We start from the raw sequence: 16,100 nt of genomic DNA, 5'->3' as shown, positions 1-16,100 counted from the left end.
AAAGACTAGATAGTGTACAATAAGAGTTTCTCTTTCATTAAGAAGATGGATTCTAAATAGGCATATCAAGGAGTGAGTTCAAATGTCTATTGAAGTGGAATCTAATTCCAGACTTATGACCTGAAGAAGGAAAATTAACTTCAGCTGTTTATTTTCTGTTGTAACTGTTTATCTGGTGGGTCACACTTTAGCTCAGTTGGTGATAGAACTATTTTTGCTATCATAGACATTCCCACAGCTTGATAAACTTCTAACACTTTAGATGAAATTTGACACTTTCTCCCCAATCCCTGCCTTCCTTGCTCATATAACTTTCTCTCTGAGTGACAAAATAATGAGGATGCCTTAGCTTCAAAATTGTGGAGCAGGTTGGTCTATAATTTTTTGATTAAAACAATTTAGGATTAAACTCTGATCCCAAATTTAATCTAAATCATATTAAAATGAACTAGGTCTTAAACAATGCACTCAACTCCATGCTCAAATGTTGCAGGCTCTCTTACCTGTTCTGGATCTGTACCATTTACTCCCTTAATACCTTTTAATTATTCAAAAAAATTAGATTTACCTGTTGACTATGTTCCTTGGCACATAGACATGCACACTTTATTAGGTCAGTCAATCAATAAAAAGTGAATGAGATGAAGATGTTTTAGAAATGAGAGCAATAGAGAAGTAAATTAGTATAAAGTCCAATAAAAATGTGTTGTTTTACATACATCATAGACAGTTTACCAATCTCCAAAATGAATTATAATCTGTAAGTACAGATTTCAGAAAATTTCCTTGATCTCAGTTTTTTGATGGGTCATGTACATGGATAACGTGTTAAATAGAAAGCCCAATTAACGGAGAACACTGTGTCACTTTCCCCCATTATTTTGGGGGATGGAACTAAGGTTTATTTCAGATCTAACGTATCCAGCTCTTACTTCAGAATGTGAACTTTGAGATCCTCTTGTTACCCTCTAGCGACAGTCATCCCTGATTTAGGGGACAAGGCACAAAGGTAGAAATAGAAGAGGAAGGAAGAGACTGTACTTTATAGAAGGTTGGACAAGCTTTATTTTCAAGTTTGTAATAAAAAGTTATGATTTAAGGTTACAGGATGACCTTTAAATGACTTTTAATGCTCTTATAGGCTGAACTAATAAAAGTAGAGTTTTGCGGTCACAGAGAGCTTATAATTTGTTCTGTAGTGGTTTGGCTACATAGCTTAATGGCTAACCATACAGGTGCTGAAGCCAGGCTCCCTGAGTTCAAAGATCAGCTCTACCATTTAGTGGCTTATAGAATGAAGGCTTATTTAGTCTCTTTAAGATTGTAATTTCCCATTTGCAAGAGGAAAATTAGATGATTACATTAAATAAGATGATTCATGTTAAATCTTTAACAGAGCATCTAAGCAGTCAATAAATATTAGCTGTTATCATTTATGTTATTGAATTCTGATACTAATTATGAAGAGACCACTTGACTACAAGAATTTATCCTGGGAAAGACATTTTCAAATCATATTTAAAAGGAATTGCTGAAGGAACTGGCATTGGTACCCAGGAGAGGGAACTTTGTCTCTCTTTGAATACTTGTAGAATTCTCATGTGAAAGAGGAGACCAAGTTAAAACAAATAAGTGTTAACCACAAGAAGGGAGATATCACCATGATAAAAACAAAAACAAAAACAAAAACAAAAAAAAAAGAAAGTCAGGTAATATGAATTGTTCAATAATAAAGAAGTCTTATGAAATAGTGAACTTCTAGTCAGTAGAGGCATTCAAATAGAGGCTGGATAACCATATGGCAGAGATGTTTTTCCTGACTCTTGCTACACCAGTTTTTCGGGACTTAATTCTTTTCTTGGAATATTTCACCCCCTTTCCCATCTGTGGGTCTTTACCCATATGTTTCCTCTGCTGAAAAGACTCCCACTTCTTTTTCAGACTCCATCCAACATGCATATCTTTTCTTCTGCCTGACCCTTTCCATCTTTTAAATTTTAGACTCAACTCCCCTGCGTTTTCTTGCTTCCATACTCTTTACTTCCTATGTCTTAGAATTATCTATTACATGTGGTTGTAATTATTTTTTTAATGTTTCCCTTTCTCAAAAGGCTGAAAAAAATTTTTTTTAATTTGAATTTTTCCCTTTTTTCTTTTATTAGTTTCAGGTGTACAAAACAATGTAATGGTTAGACATTTATCATTTATATCCCTCACACAGTGATAACTCCCCTCTCCCTATCTACTACCCCTCTGACATCGCATACAGCCATTACATTTACACTAAAAGACTGAAAATTTTAATTACCCTATCCTGAGTGCCTGGTATATAGTAGATCCTCAATAATTTTTGTTGTATGAGTGAATATATAAACCTTATATAAATGATTACTGTAGTGCATGTTAAACCCTAAGTTTTCTTAAGACTCTCCAAGACTACGATTTCATGAAGGTGAAAGCAGAATCTTCATCCTAAACATTTTACTTTTATTTATTCTCAGTTAGCCAAAGTATTCCCCATTGCAATTTGAAAATTATAAAGATAATTACTAGCATTCATTTTGGATACAACCATCTACAACCCACTCTAGTGCAAGAGGTGCTATTACCTATTTATTTTCTGTCTATCTATCTATCTATCTATCTATCTATCTATCTATCTATCTATCTATCTATCTATCAATCAATCATCTATCTACCATCTATATTTATCTATCATCTATCTCTGTGTCTCTATATATTCTACATATATTCTATAGCTCTCTCTTGGCTGGAAAACAGTGATACTCCAATAGCAACAGGCACACTTAGCTCTCATCTGTCTACTAGAAGAACTTAGCGTTTCTTGGAAAATGGGTATTTTCAGGGCTGGGACACAGAAAGTACACAATGAGGCAGAAACAATTGTGGAACCAGAAAGAGGGAAATAAGTAAATTATACATACATATTTATAGCTATATTTCATGTCTCTATGTATTTTGGAAGCCAGTTCATACTCAGATCCTTAATTCTAACCCAACACTAAAGAGTTTATTCTAGTTTTCTCCCTTTTTCGTGTTTATAATTCCCCTGATGGATAGTGAGAAACCTGGCTCCTCTAATTGGGCATATATTTACTTTTGGCCAACCTCCCTATGTGAAACCAATCGTCTACTCCTCACTCTGCACAGACATCCTCCTTACCCCACTTGGGCGCTGACACCCCCTGTCTGGCTACCGCTCTGTGGGTGTCCTCTTTATCATACTAGGGATTCACCTCCCTCACTGTGTCACTGTTGTGCCCCAAGTCCTAGGGTGGACTTCCCTTGCTGGACCCCACCTAAGGACTGTTGGGCAGTGAATTCTTCAGGAAGGGGAAGGGAAGAGAAAGAGAACAGAATGGGACATCTCACAAGAAAATAATCCTTGGAGAATAAAAGGAGACAATTGCCATGGCTCACTAAGGAATTATAAACTACTCTATAGGCCTATGCCCTTTGATGTCAAGAATGCAGGGTGGAGGATGGGGGATGGAATGCAAGTGAGGTATATAGGCAAGTTGGTGGGGGATAATTAAAATATCAGCCAAAATATGAAACTCTTAAAAACTGCTTTTCCCAAAGTTTCCAAGTAGCCCCAATATCTGTATGTGTAAGATCAATATATTAGTCCTTTCTCTAAACAAACAAAAGGAAACAAAAGAAAGAAAAAACAAACAAAAGAAAAGCTATGGCTCATCTTTTAGTATTTGGATCCTTGGCACTACATTTGCTTCTCAGTTATTTATGATAACAATTAGAATAGAAAGCAATACTGCTGTTATGAAAATTTACATTTTGTTTATTTCTTGCTTTTGTGAACAACTTGTCAAGCTTAACATTCCTGAGATCACAATGTGAATGACTTTGTATTTATTATCCTTCTAAAATGCTGTGTGCAGAAATGTTCTTCAAACCTCTCTGACCTACAATCCCAGGGGAAATCTTGTGATAATAAATCGCTTATGGGCTTGCTGTGGTTTTTACCTGTAACAGTCTAAATTACCTTAAACTATTCTGTATAGATTACATTTTGGTCTCGATTTAAATCGTGTCTAAAATGAATTTCAAAGCTTACCAAAACATTTTGATCACTTAAACGATATCCCACAACATATGCTCCTTATTTGAATGTGAAGGTATATTTGTGTTGGTGCAATTGAACTCAGCTGCTCAATGAATTCTCATAAGGTTACTAAAGAACAACGAATAGACTCTCCTGAAAGCAGCTATGGGGGTACTAAACCCACTTAGCTGAATCCTTTTTTAAAAGAATAACTATGGCCTCAAATATGAAACAAATAAATCCACAAACATTACATTTTTTTAACCTTTATTCTTCACACTCTGCATTTCAAGTGAGTCACATAGAATAAAAATGATATCTTAAATCTAAGAGCTTTGAAGAACAGACTCTAATTTTTGAGTATATGAGAGACTAGGCTAGAATAATTATTCTATAGTTCTATAGCACTTGTGGTTTTCTGATACACTTTCTGCAATGCTCTCTTATTTGTTCCTCAGAGTAGTAGGATAACTTTTTTTTTTTTTTAATTCCAGCCTAAGTATTTTGATATTCAGATCTTGTCCCCTGCTCTGTTTCCCGACTGGGTACATGGCTTTGGATAATTTACGCTAACCTTTTGTACCTCAGAGAAGAAAAAAGGGAGTTGGATCAGATCAAGGCTTCTTAGCCTCTTGTATGCTGTGGATGTCTTTGGCAGCCTGGCGAAATGCATGGCTCTTCTAAGAATAATGTTTTTAAACCAATGAAAAAGGATTACAACTAAAACCAATTATATTGACATTCAGTTATTAAGGTTTTCAAAAGCAAATTTATCCTATGGTAATATGTGTTTCTTTATTATAGCATTATATAAATAAATACATCTCCTGAACCTATAAGTATTATGATTTCTATGGCATGACCAATGTAAACAGCACTTGGAAGTATCTGCAACAAGGTTAATGTGATTTGAAAATATCTGAGGTTCCTATTGGTGGCCAAGTCACCGGTGTTTCTAAAACGTTGTGATTCTTCGCTTAAGTTCATCATCAATGGAAATGCTAAATTTCAATCACACGCTAGAGAAAATAAAAATGTAATCTTTTTTTCTAGCCAAGTTTGAGAATGTCCTGAATTCTGTCCAGTAAATGATTTCAAAAGAACTTTCCCAAATAAATAAATACATAAATAAATAAATAAACATTCTAGGACTCTATAAATAACCCTGCTAGCTAGACGGCGTGGCATACCTTCAGAACCGCTCAACTCCAGGTGTGGTTCTTGCACCGCAGTACCAGCAGCGCCCACCTGGAGCTTGTTAGAAACGTAGACTCTCTGCCCTCTCAGGTCTACTGGGTCTGTATCTGCACCTGTACAACACCCGTTGGTGACAGTGGCTGCACACTGCTGCTTGAGAAGTGCTCTGTAGATCAGGCTGTTTGGCCAGTCTGCAGCTATGATCATATCCAGCACCTTACATCAACAGTAAACTTCTTCTGTTTTTAAAAATTTGCTCTGAAACCTGAAGTCTGAGAAGTTGGTGACAGGCCAGCAAAGACAGGGGTACTATTAGACACACAACAGAGATTTTCATAGAAAATTTAGGTTCAGAGTTTCATAAGGGTTAATAATTAGCTGGGTCTAGATTGTTTTGGAGAATTGAAGAGCCCCAGGCAGTAGTTTGAAGTTTGGCAGCAGCAAATTGTCTCTGAAAGTGGGGGAAGAATGATAACAAGTCTGACTACAGAACCAGATGGAAACATAGTTCCAAGTTTTACTTGATTAAGTACAGGCACAATCTGTTCTGTATGGTTTGGTTTGAACACGGTAATGGCTTGCAAAGCTCGGTTAATATTCTTGTGAATACACGTTTGAAAAAGTTTATTTAAAAAAATTTAGGCATGTAAAATATTAATCAGTTAGTGTCTTATGAACTAAGTCATGTCTATATGGGGGAGAAAAGCCACTTCTGAAGTGTCTTACAGTGACATTTTCTAAAGAAATTTCAACACAGTATACATTTTTTTGAGCATCTCTTTCATACTAGTGAAAATTTAGTGACAAATAAGACACTGTTCTTGCCATGTAAAAATTGCCAATTTATTTTGTGAGCCAGTCAAAACAAAATTACTGATGATAAGAGTATGTTAAGTTCCATGATAAAAGCTGACACATGATACTGTTTATAGTGGTATGGGGGTTTGCATACAGCTTTTAGTTCCTGTTTACTCATTGACTCAATTATTTATTCATTCATTTGTTCAACAATGCGTATTGAGCCATTATCCAACATCACACACTAATCTTGATGGCTGAGCATAGAATGTTGACCTTGGAAGTGGTAAGATAGGTCTGGATTGAAATTACGTTGGGTTTTTTGTGCCCTGGATATAATATTGAGTCTTATCCAAAAGCTACTTGGAAACTCTTAACAGATTTTAAGACAGGAAGTTACTGATCAGACTTGAATTTAAGATCATCACTCTTGGAGCACCTCCCTCATGAGAGGTGACTGGGAAGGGGTCTTCAGAAGATCATTTTAAGGTTTTAAGCCTGGAAAAATCATTATTGTGTTCATTTCTAGGTCTCTTGAATTTTTAAAAATCTCTCATTTCTTTCTTATTAACAATATTTACAAACAAATACCCGTCTCATGTTGGAATTTTATCATACGATGTACTTGTCAGGATTTTTTTGTTTCAACAATGTAATTAACATATTTTCCTACCATTATTTTGCAGCTTTGGACACTTGTCTTGATTCTATGGCCAGTCATTATTTTCATAATTTTGGCTATTACACGGACCAAGTTTCCTCCAAGAGCAAAACCAACTTGTAAGTAAATGAGATTTGTTTGTTTCCCTAACTTTTAAATTCCAGTTAAAATTTATTTTGATACCACTTTGGTGTTTCATTATAAAATTTATTTTTTTGAATAGTGTTTCCACTTGAAAGTATTTATATAATACTTAGCATGTTTTTTCTTCAGTTTTTTGAATTAGAAAGGTGAGCCTGTAATATTTACCTAGAAAAATACAAAGCAGGTAGGAGCCAGAATATATTTTAAATTTTACCTATAAAATTTCGACTCATTTATTATTCACCTCATAAATCTCACCATGTTATGTACAACAGAAGAAGTAGCAATCTCAGATCATTCTTTACTTTTGTGTTGTAGCAGAAACCATAGCCTGGTATTTGATTAACTGAATGAACGAAATCCAGAGCACTACTATAAAAATCGCTTATCTCTCTCTTCAGGGCTAATATTGGAGTGGTACAAATATATAATTTAGTTTAAAAGAGGATTGTTTCCAATTAGTGTTGTTTCAGTTACATTTAGCATTGTCAAGATATAAATTGGGCATAATGCCCAGCTCAGTTACTATTTTCTTTTGGATCCAGAATGAAAATGCAGAACAGACTCAGACAAGTCCTCAGAACTGAGGGGGATGAGTTTTTTTTAACTCCAATGATTTGACCAATGTTGTTTTTGCTTTTGTTCGTAAGCTTTGGAGCCAGTTTTCTTCATAGAAATAGTTATTAAGTATTTCTATAAGAAATACTTATTAAGTGTTTTACTGAGGTAAATGCTTTTACTTAAGTGAAAGTCAGGTCAGCTGTTTTACATTTCAGAAAGCAGCAATCTTCTAAAGATTCTTGTTAATCAAATTTCTGCAAATCAGATTGTATTTCAGATAAATTATAACAATTTGCTATGTGAAAGAGTAGTATGCTGAATTATTTGTAAACAGGATAATGAGTTAGTGACATTTAAAAAAGCACAGTGCTTTTCAATTATCCAGCCCTAAGAAATAAAATGAGAGAGACAATGGATTGAATTACACCCAAAAGGACAACTGAAAAAAAAAATCAATTCAATTAGTGTAAAGAATAAGTAGTTCTTTACATTTGAATAACACCTTGTCATTTCTAAAGGACTTTTGCCCAAGTCATTATGTAGAGGAGTTGATGAGATTTTATTAGGTTGTTTATAAAATACAGCATAATTTTGTGCTCTTCATATTGTGCATATACTATAGCAGATTAATTCCATTATATGTTGTTGGAATTAATGTATTCTTGCATATCTTAAGTAGCATGGACTTCAGAAATAAATGCATTCATAACATAAGGGCAAATGACTCTTTGAACTATTCTGATTTAAGATGCTAACTATTAATTTGCTAATGATAGTGATAGAAGGAGTTTATAGCTCTTTTCCACAACTTATTTCTACCAATTTCTTGTTTTAAAAGATTTTTCAGTTATATAATATTCCTCTTATGAAAGTTCCAAGAGAGAAATATAAGGTGTGCTGAGTGAGTAGTCTTAATGTAATTGGTACTACCTGATAGGATTCAGAAAGATTCATGGAGAAAATCATGAAAAGCTCTTATAATTCCACTTAATTATGAAGAAAATATTGGGAGAATCATGTGCCAAATGTATCATACACCTAATCTAAAAGGCTCTGCAAAAGAAGGTAAATAATCAATTTTTACTATGGGCTCATTATCATACTCTAATAATAATTAGCTACGAGGTGATTACCTTTATGTTTGTGGGTAGGAGAGAACAAAATTATAGGAAAGTTCAAATATTAAAAGTATTTTTGCCAATCTCTCAGATTTTATAATCTTAGTCTAGAAAATAGTTTATTGGTTTATTATTAGAATTGAAAGGGACATTCTGAGTTTACAGATGAGAACACTGGAATCTAAGGAGGTTGCAATTTGTCAAAACTCAGTCATGTGGGCTAGGACAGAAAAGTTTCAGAAACTACCTTTAATTATTCTTTGTCCATGAGATTTATATAATATTTTACCCTCTTATATACAAAGAGCCAAATCCAAATTATGTCCAAGATTTCAACTCATCCTATAATCAATAGAGTATAAAATGTAATCTTACAATTGAAGGTGTTACTTTGTAATATAGAAAAATCTAAAACTAGTATAAACAGTTACTTTTTCTCTCTTATGATAGAGAGAAAATAACCTTGGAATGACAGTTTGGATTTAGGTATTTTATTTATTTATTTAGTTGTTGTTATTTTTCTTTGTTTCCCATACCTATGATACTAAAAGATTAGCATGCACTAATATGTATTTTTTTTAATCTCATACTCTGTGCCAGGCACTTAGTGAGGTAATGGCAAAAGCTTTTCATTTCCCAGTTGAGAAAGACCAGTGCACACAGAGATGAAGTAACTTGACCAAGTTTACACAGTTAAGAACGGGTGGTGTCAGGATTTGAACCTAGGTAGCCTGGCTCTGGAATCTAGTTTTAAGCTCATGGAGTCACATTTTTTACACGTGGTAGTCAGTACTAGTTTCTCAGATTGCATTATCTAGGTTTTGCAAAAGTAGACTAAAAATTAGAAATGATTATCTGTATCATGAAATACAGAAATTTGGGGAAGAGACAATTCATACATCCATCAGAGTTATCCTAAATATTAGTATTCAGTGTAGAATGCTTCCTCTGTCTCATGAATTCTGCATGAGTCATTGTAGTTGCAGTACCATAAAAATCAGGTCCCTCTTAACAGAGTTAAAACCCTCTCTGGGCTACAGTGACTTACTTCTTCAGTGCTAGTTGGGCAATAGAGAAATGAAACTTCAGACTACACCCCAGCTGAAACTCAGCTGTGGTGAGAACAGGAGTTGTCATCCTGTGGGCACATTCTACTCTCAGAACAGCCCAGCAGGTCTGTAGGACGGAGAAGTCATTCAGACCAAATGTAATTAGCAACTCAAAGGACTCTCTCTGTCTTTTTGAATGGTAGGTGCCTGGATTTTGGGTAAGGTAGCTGCTGTAGCCTCTGCCATGGTGAGCGCCAGTCCAGAGCAAAATGCTTACTTCTGGCATCTTCTGCTTTCATTTACTCCCTTTTGTATTGCCACTGACAGCGTATGTAACTAGCCTTCACAAATAATAAGTTCCAAGTAAAGAAAGCTTCCGAAGCCTGGCAGGCAGGCCCCGATGCTTCGCTTTCACACAGGGAAGAAATGGGCTGAGGCACCAAATTTGAATCCATTCCAGGCTCTTAGAATCTCCACGTGTTGTGGCTTGTCAAGAGGCAAACTTTAAAGTCAACATACTATGCTTAGGAGCACAGGCAAACAAAACAACACTCTCCAAAATTCATTTAGACTAAGCCAAGCTCTAATGTGCAGTGAGTTAATTTTGTCTCTTTTTAACACATACATGCCCCTGAAAGTGCAGGCAAGCAGTTTCTAATTACTGCGGAACTGACTACTTTTCAAGAACAGTAAAACCATGCTATAATGAGATAAGTGGACTCCAAAAATGCAGTCTTGCCAAACAGGGAGTCTCATTTTTAAGAAGCTAATGAAAAATGATATTTTTCAAGTGGTTGAAAATATCACTAAAAGCACAATGGAAATTATACTGTACAAGTATAACCACAAATTGAATTAAATCCTAACTATTTTGCGGCTGTCACTTTCTAAAACTTTTACCCCTTCAGAAAATAAGAAATTCAGCCCATCCCTCACCTGAAAATAGGGGCTGGTGGAAGGCAGAAGCCCGCTACTCACTGAATTACATACACATTTGTGTTATTGCATGTATTTCCTTAGTCATGACTCACATCATCTCTTTGAACTCTGGTATTTGATTACCCCTATTTTACAGATGACAAAACTGAGGACCAGAAATGTTAAGTAATTTACTGATGTTCACATGGTTACTGTATGCCCGAGTCTGGACTTTAAACTTACAGTTGTTACCTACAGACAGAGTGGTTTTATCTAGGTCATGAGTGCCAGCAATGGCAATACTGAGGTCTGGCTCATTTGAATTCACAAACTGTGAATTCTTCATACTACTCACTAGCACTATCATAGATTGAACATGGCTGTAAAAGTGACCTCAACTGTTTTTTCTACTTGTCAGCAGCACTATGGAAAAAAATGTGAAAAGGAAGATTGAAATTATTGATTAACTGGTGGTTTGTGGGATCCATGCATATTGTTATACCTACACTACCTGAATTGTTAAGGGGAAACTACTGGGTAGTTTTAGGTTGAAAGAGTCTACGAGGCATCTCTCTGGTGAGGGTTGTGAAAGTCGGAGGAGTGAGGTTTCTTCTGGTCTTGCTCTTGCTGCTGATTTTTCATGTGGTGTTTTATCATGGAAGTGAAGGCAAGTGCCTGAGGAGAAGATTCTGGGTGCATCAGTACACTCATGATTTAACAGTAGTAGTAATAGTAGAGGGACCCATAGTAAATAATTTCCTTTTCTGTCTTGATTGACTCAAAATTAATGTAGATTTTGTTCCGGGAAGCTCACAACTAATCATCATTCTTCTGCTGTCAGGGATTGCCCCATCCAATTTCTCCATTCTCACATGTGCCAGTAACACTGGGCAGCCTCTCAGCTTAGAAACATCTGAGTCATTTTTGACTCCTCCCTTTCTATCACCTCCCATTACCACCATTCTTCAAGTCAGAATCTATCTTGTGAAATGTGTCCTAGAGTTAATTCTTTCTTTCCATCCTTCCTGCCACCCTATGGCCCCAAAATCTAATTGTTTCATGCCTGGATTTCTTCAATTGCTTTTTCAAGTTTCCTCATCAGATAATTCCCTTAAATATTTTTCGGGCTTATCAAGTTTCAACTCCTCTTTAGGTAGCTTTCAAGACCTTCATAATCTGAATTCACCTAACTTTCAGTTCTGCAGTACGATGCCTGTGATTAAAGAAACAGTATCTGATTGTGTCCTGCACATGCTGTACTCATTCCCACGTGAACCCACATGCTCATGTACCATCCTCAATGTCTATCAAAAGACAAGATCACATCTAAGTCTTATCCTTTTGCTTTCCCTGCTCATCCAAACTCTAATTATCCCTCCTTTATATCTCTCTTATTGATGTATTGTATTATAGTGGTCTTTGAGTGCTTTATGCTTTAATCTAGATTCACTCGTTGGAAAGACAGTACATTGATAGCAAAAATCACATCATAACATCACACTCATATTAGATACAGCAAGATTCCTAACATAGGAAACAAAATAGGTTCAATATATTGGTCAGAATTTGATACAATTTGAAAGATTGATGTGGGCAATTGAATTACAAAAGTCACCCAAAGACGGATAGTAAAACCAATTCAGAGTGAGTCTGAGATGAATAAAGGGCAAGAAGTTAGCTTGTTTTTGGTTTGTTTGACTTCTCAGGTCCAGGTAAATCTTACTGTGTTATCAAAAATGTCTATCATGTTAACGTTGGGGGGGGGGTGAACATAAAGCCCCCTGACTCCTCCCCAGGTAGATACACCTGGGAATTTCCATGCTGACTACTTCAGAGCTCTGATGAATGCATATGTAAGATTTTTGTGTGGGAGAGACTTACCATCTGCTTCTTGCTTAGGTGCTAGAAAATGTTGGAACAGCTTTTGATTTCACAGCCAAATCCCCATCATTTACCTCTTCCATCAGCAAGTCAGGAGTTAACAACTTTTCTGGAAACATTACTGACCCTTTCGATGAGAGCATGGAGATAAATTCTGTGAAACACATAGAAACTGAGATTGAGATTAGATTGTGACGTTGCTTTCTCTAGCATTCTACACAGAGTTATAGGAAACAGGCAGAGAAGGAGGGGGAATATGGTCTCATCACACTCGTACACAAGGACGGCTATAACTCCTGCTGGTAGTTGCCCATCTTTCCCAGCCCCTGACTTGAAATTCTGCCATTCTCTCATGCCATACAGAGGGGCACACCCTAATGCCAGACGATATGACAAAAGGATTTCCCAGCTAATGCCCTCATAGGCTTAGTACAGAGTTGCATCACAGAACTGGAAGTATCTTGAACTATAGAAAAACTTAATTCAACAAGGAGAAAAGTGAAGACGAAAGAATAGCTGTGGATTGTACAGTGGTGGATTTTTTTTGTTATTTGTTCTTTTTTTCTGTTCATTCTACATCATTCTTACTTTTAATGATCTACCTTACAAGCTTCTCAGAGATGACTGCCTCACTGAAATCAGCTCTAGGAGCCACACGTCTTTTCTTTAAAACTCCTTTTCTCTTCCCTTCCCTTTATAAAGAGCAGAGAGGCTCCTATCACTCTCAGATAGGGACCTCTACTATCCAAGTCTCTATGATGCATAAAGATAAATACTTGATAATTTCTAAAATTCTCACAAGTATAGTAACTTGCTGAGACAAGTATGTCACTTGCTGAGGTTGCCAATATCAGCTGATGTTTCCAATATGGCCTTGAAGCTAAGAGCCAGATTTAACAAAGTAAATTCAGCCAATTCACCTTCACTTATCAGAGAGCAGAGAGCCTAGACACAGGCTCACAGTTAAAGGTCTGGCTCCATGCTTGGCTGACAGTGTGTTTTCCTGAGTGACTATTTTATTAAACCTTCTTCTAAGCATCAGCCAGGAAATCTGGTCCACCAAACCGTAGTCATTTTATGCTCCTCTTGGTAGTCAGCGCTTCTCATTTTTTTTTTTCTGATTGGGTCACATGATGTCCTTTGCTTTGATAAGCCAACCAGTGTATCTCTAGAGTACAGTAGCCCTCAGAGAAGAAATACCACAGCACACAATTTTCACTGGTCTCCAGTCACTTAGAATTTCATTGTGAGTTAGACTTAGAATGACCTATAATATTTTCGCCTTTTAAAAAACAAAATTTTTGTTTTAGTTATATATTTGCATATTTGTAAAATTATTATTATTGAGACAGACAATAGAGGGGATTAGAGCATAGATCCATCTCCAGACTTCTTGGGTTCACATATATGCCTTAAATAATCTCTTAGATGCTGCAAGCCTCAGTTTCCACATCAGTATATTAAAGCTAAGAATAGCACCTACTAATAGATTAGTTATGAGAATTAAATTGTTATATACTCAGAAAAGTGTCTGGCACATAGGAAGAAATACATTAGTGTTGGATATTGTTTTTTATGCTACTTTGTTTATGATATTATATAACATAATATTATATACACATTTTAAGAGAGGAAAAAGCTGTATTAAAATTATGCTGATGGTAATGACTTTGAGCACTTCTTGTAATTGCAGAAGTCAAATTGTGTATTCATCTTTTGTTATCAGTATATATTGAGTATTACAATTGTAATGCACTTTGTTCCTTTCTTAAAATGTATATACATCTTTTTGTACCCTCTGTATGTTTAAAGCATAGAACCAGCCATTGAGTATTGAGATAACCTAGTATCGTATTATCATTTGACAAATAAGGAAACTGAGGCTTAGAAAACTTAAGAGAATTGAAGTTTCACATTTATCCTTGCCCTTATCACATATTTAAAGGGTACCTATTATGTTTGTGCTGATCAACAAGTCCGTGAGCCCTCAGAGCAATCAAGTCTATAGGCAAGTAATAAACACATCAGAAACTGTAATGCAATGTGAAAAATACAACAGTGGAGGTATGTCCACGAGCAGAGACAGCAGATCAGAGAGAGTTCAGACAACTTTCTGGAACTATGGAGAGGCAAATGGAGGGCAAAATTTGAGGAGTTGACAAACAAACAACCATGAAAAACAGTAATCAAGATAAATCTTATTTCAATACAATATTATAAATATCAAAATTAATTTTTAAAATCCACAGTGAACAAAATATCACCATTTAAAATAAGGTCAAAATCAGTATTATTGATTTTTCTTTTGCATTGGGCCCTCGTGTGGCTCATATAGCACTATCCGGGATAGCAGGGAAAGCTTCACATGGAAATCCTTTGCCTTACTTTGAGTCTTGAAGATCGAGTAGGAGTTTGTCAGCTAGACAACTAGTGTCTCTGCGTTCCTAACAGAGAGTGACCAATATAACTGAGGATACAGGATATGAAAAAATTAGATGTGCAGGAATTGCCCTGGAAATGTTATGGGGCTAAAAAGTCTGTAGATTTCTCCATCAGAACTAGCTATATTTCCCTAGAATTTTTTTTAACACCCCTTTCTTCAATCCCTCGCTTTCTTTCCAGATTTATATATCTGGTTTCTTAAAAAAAAAAAAAAAAAAAAAAAAAGAGAGAGAGAGAGTTACTTTTTATAATAAGGGAGTTTTCAATGCACAACTAGCCATGACCAATTTCATATTGTCCAAATGAGATTAACACAACCTAGGACAAATTTGGGAAGTGGAAATGCAGTTAACTAATGAGAAAATAAATTAGAAATCGTACCATATCACCAGTATTGTTCCTCTTTGCCTTTTCTCTACCTTCATGATTTACAAACAGATATATTCAACCATTCTACCTTAATCAAAATCATCTCAATAAGCCTGTTGAAAGATGTAGATTCCAGAGTCTTACCCCAGGCTTTCAGAGATGGCTTCTGGTGGAGATGATGAGACGCTGATGATCATGAGTGGGGTGATATTAGGACCCGGCCGCTTAAAGAATCCTGGTGATTCTTAAGCAAGTTAACGTTGGAGAGTGACATTTTCCTTTCTTTTCAACTACCTTTGCTTATTTTAAAGCAGTTGCATTTTTTACGAGTTCACTAATGTTACAGCAAATCAAGAATGGATTTAATTCTTTGAACAATTTCAGGGAAGAATTTGCTCTTGCCTGAGTTACATTGCAGCACTTAAATGATTGCCAGCGTTCCCTGCTTCATTTCAGCACTGGATCTTCCACTGTAATCCTCAGAATGTCGGGAGTCTTACACCATTTTTCATATCTTATGTTGACAACATCCTCAGGACACTTGAGAAGAGGAGAATGCCTCCTCTCCAAAGGAATTGTCAGACTGGTGACTAAGGAAGGAGGTGTTCATAATTTTCTGAATTTTTATGCACAGGTGTTTTTCCAAGATGATTTCATGGTTGAGTTACATGCCCAGGGGTACCCAGTTCCACTTTAAAGACTGCTACTTCACACTCTAACATTGTATTACTATGCTTTTTCGTTTCCTGAATATCAGGATAATAAGAAAATGATAAAAAAAAAATTGTTTCATTACCTTGAGATTGCTGCTCTGTGTGGAGATGGTACAAAGATGCTTCTGGAGAATTATATTCTGTAAGAATGTGCCAAAGGCTGTA

The 16,100-nt window shown here is 35.8% G+C and overlaps 1 protein-coding gene across 2 annotated transcripts in view; it reads left to right on the top strand.

The window, feature by feature from the left end:
- Positions 1 to 16,100, top strand: part of ABCA12 (ATP binding cassette subfamily A member 12) — a gene marked incomplete at both ends in the record, with an annotated part of 162,092 nt that overhangs the window by 8,533 nt on the left and 137,459 nt on the right. For both annotated transcript variants that reach the window (XM_081051201.1, XM_081051200.1), the window contains one exon: positions 6,766 to 6,859. In XM_081051201.1, the coding sequence (XP_080907327.1) occupies positions 6,766 to 6,859 (94 nt within the window). The remainder of the gene's footprint in view (positions 1 to 6,765; positions 6,860 to 16,100) is intronic.

This window comes from Rhinolophus hipposideros (genome assembly GCF_964194185.1).
Source record: "Rhinolophus hipposideros genome assembly, chromosome: 6".
Classification (NCBI taxonomy): Eukaryota; Metazoa; Chordata; class Mammalia; order Chiroptera; family Rhinolophidae; genus Rhinolophus; species Rhinolophus hipposideros.
The sequence above is the reverse complement of the archived record's forward strand: the minus strand, read 5'-3'. Positions and strand labels throughout refer to the sequence as shown.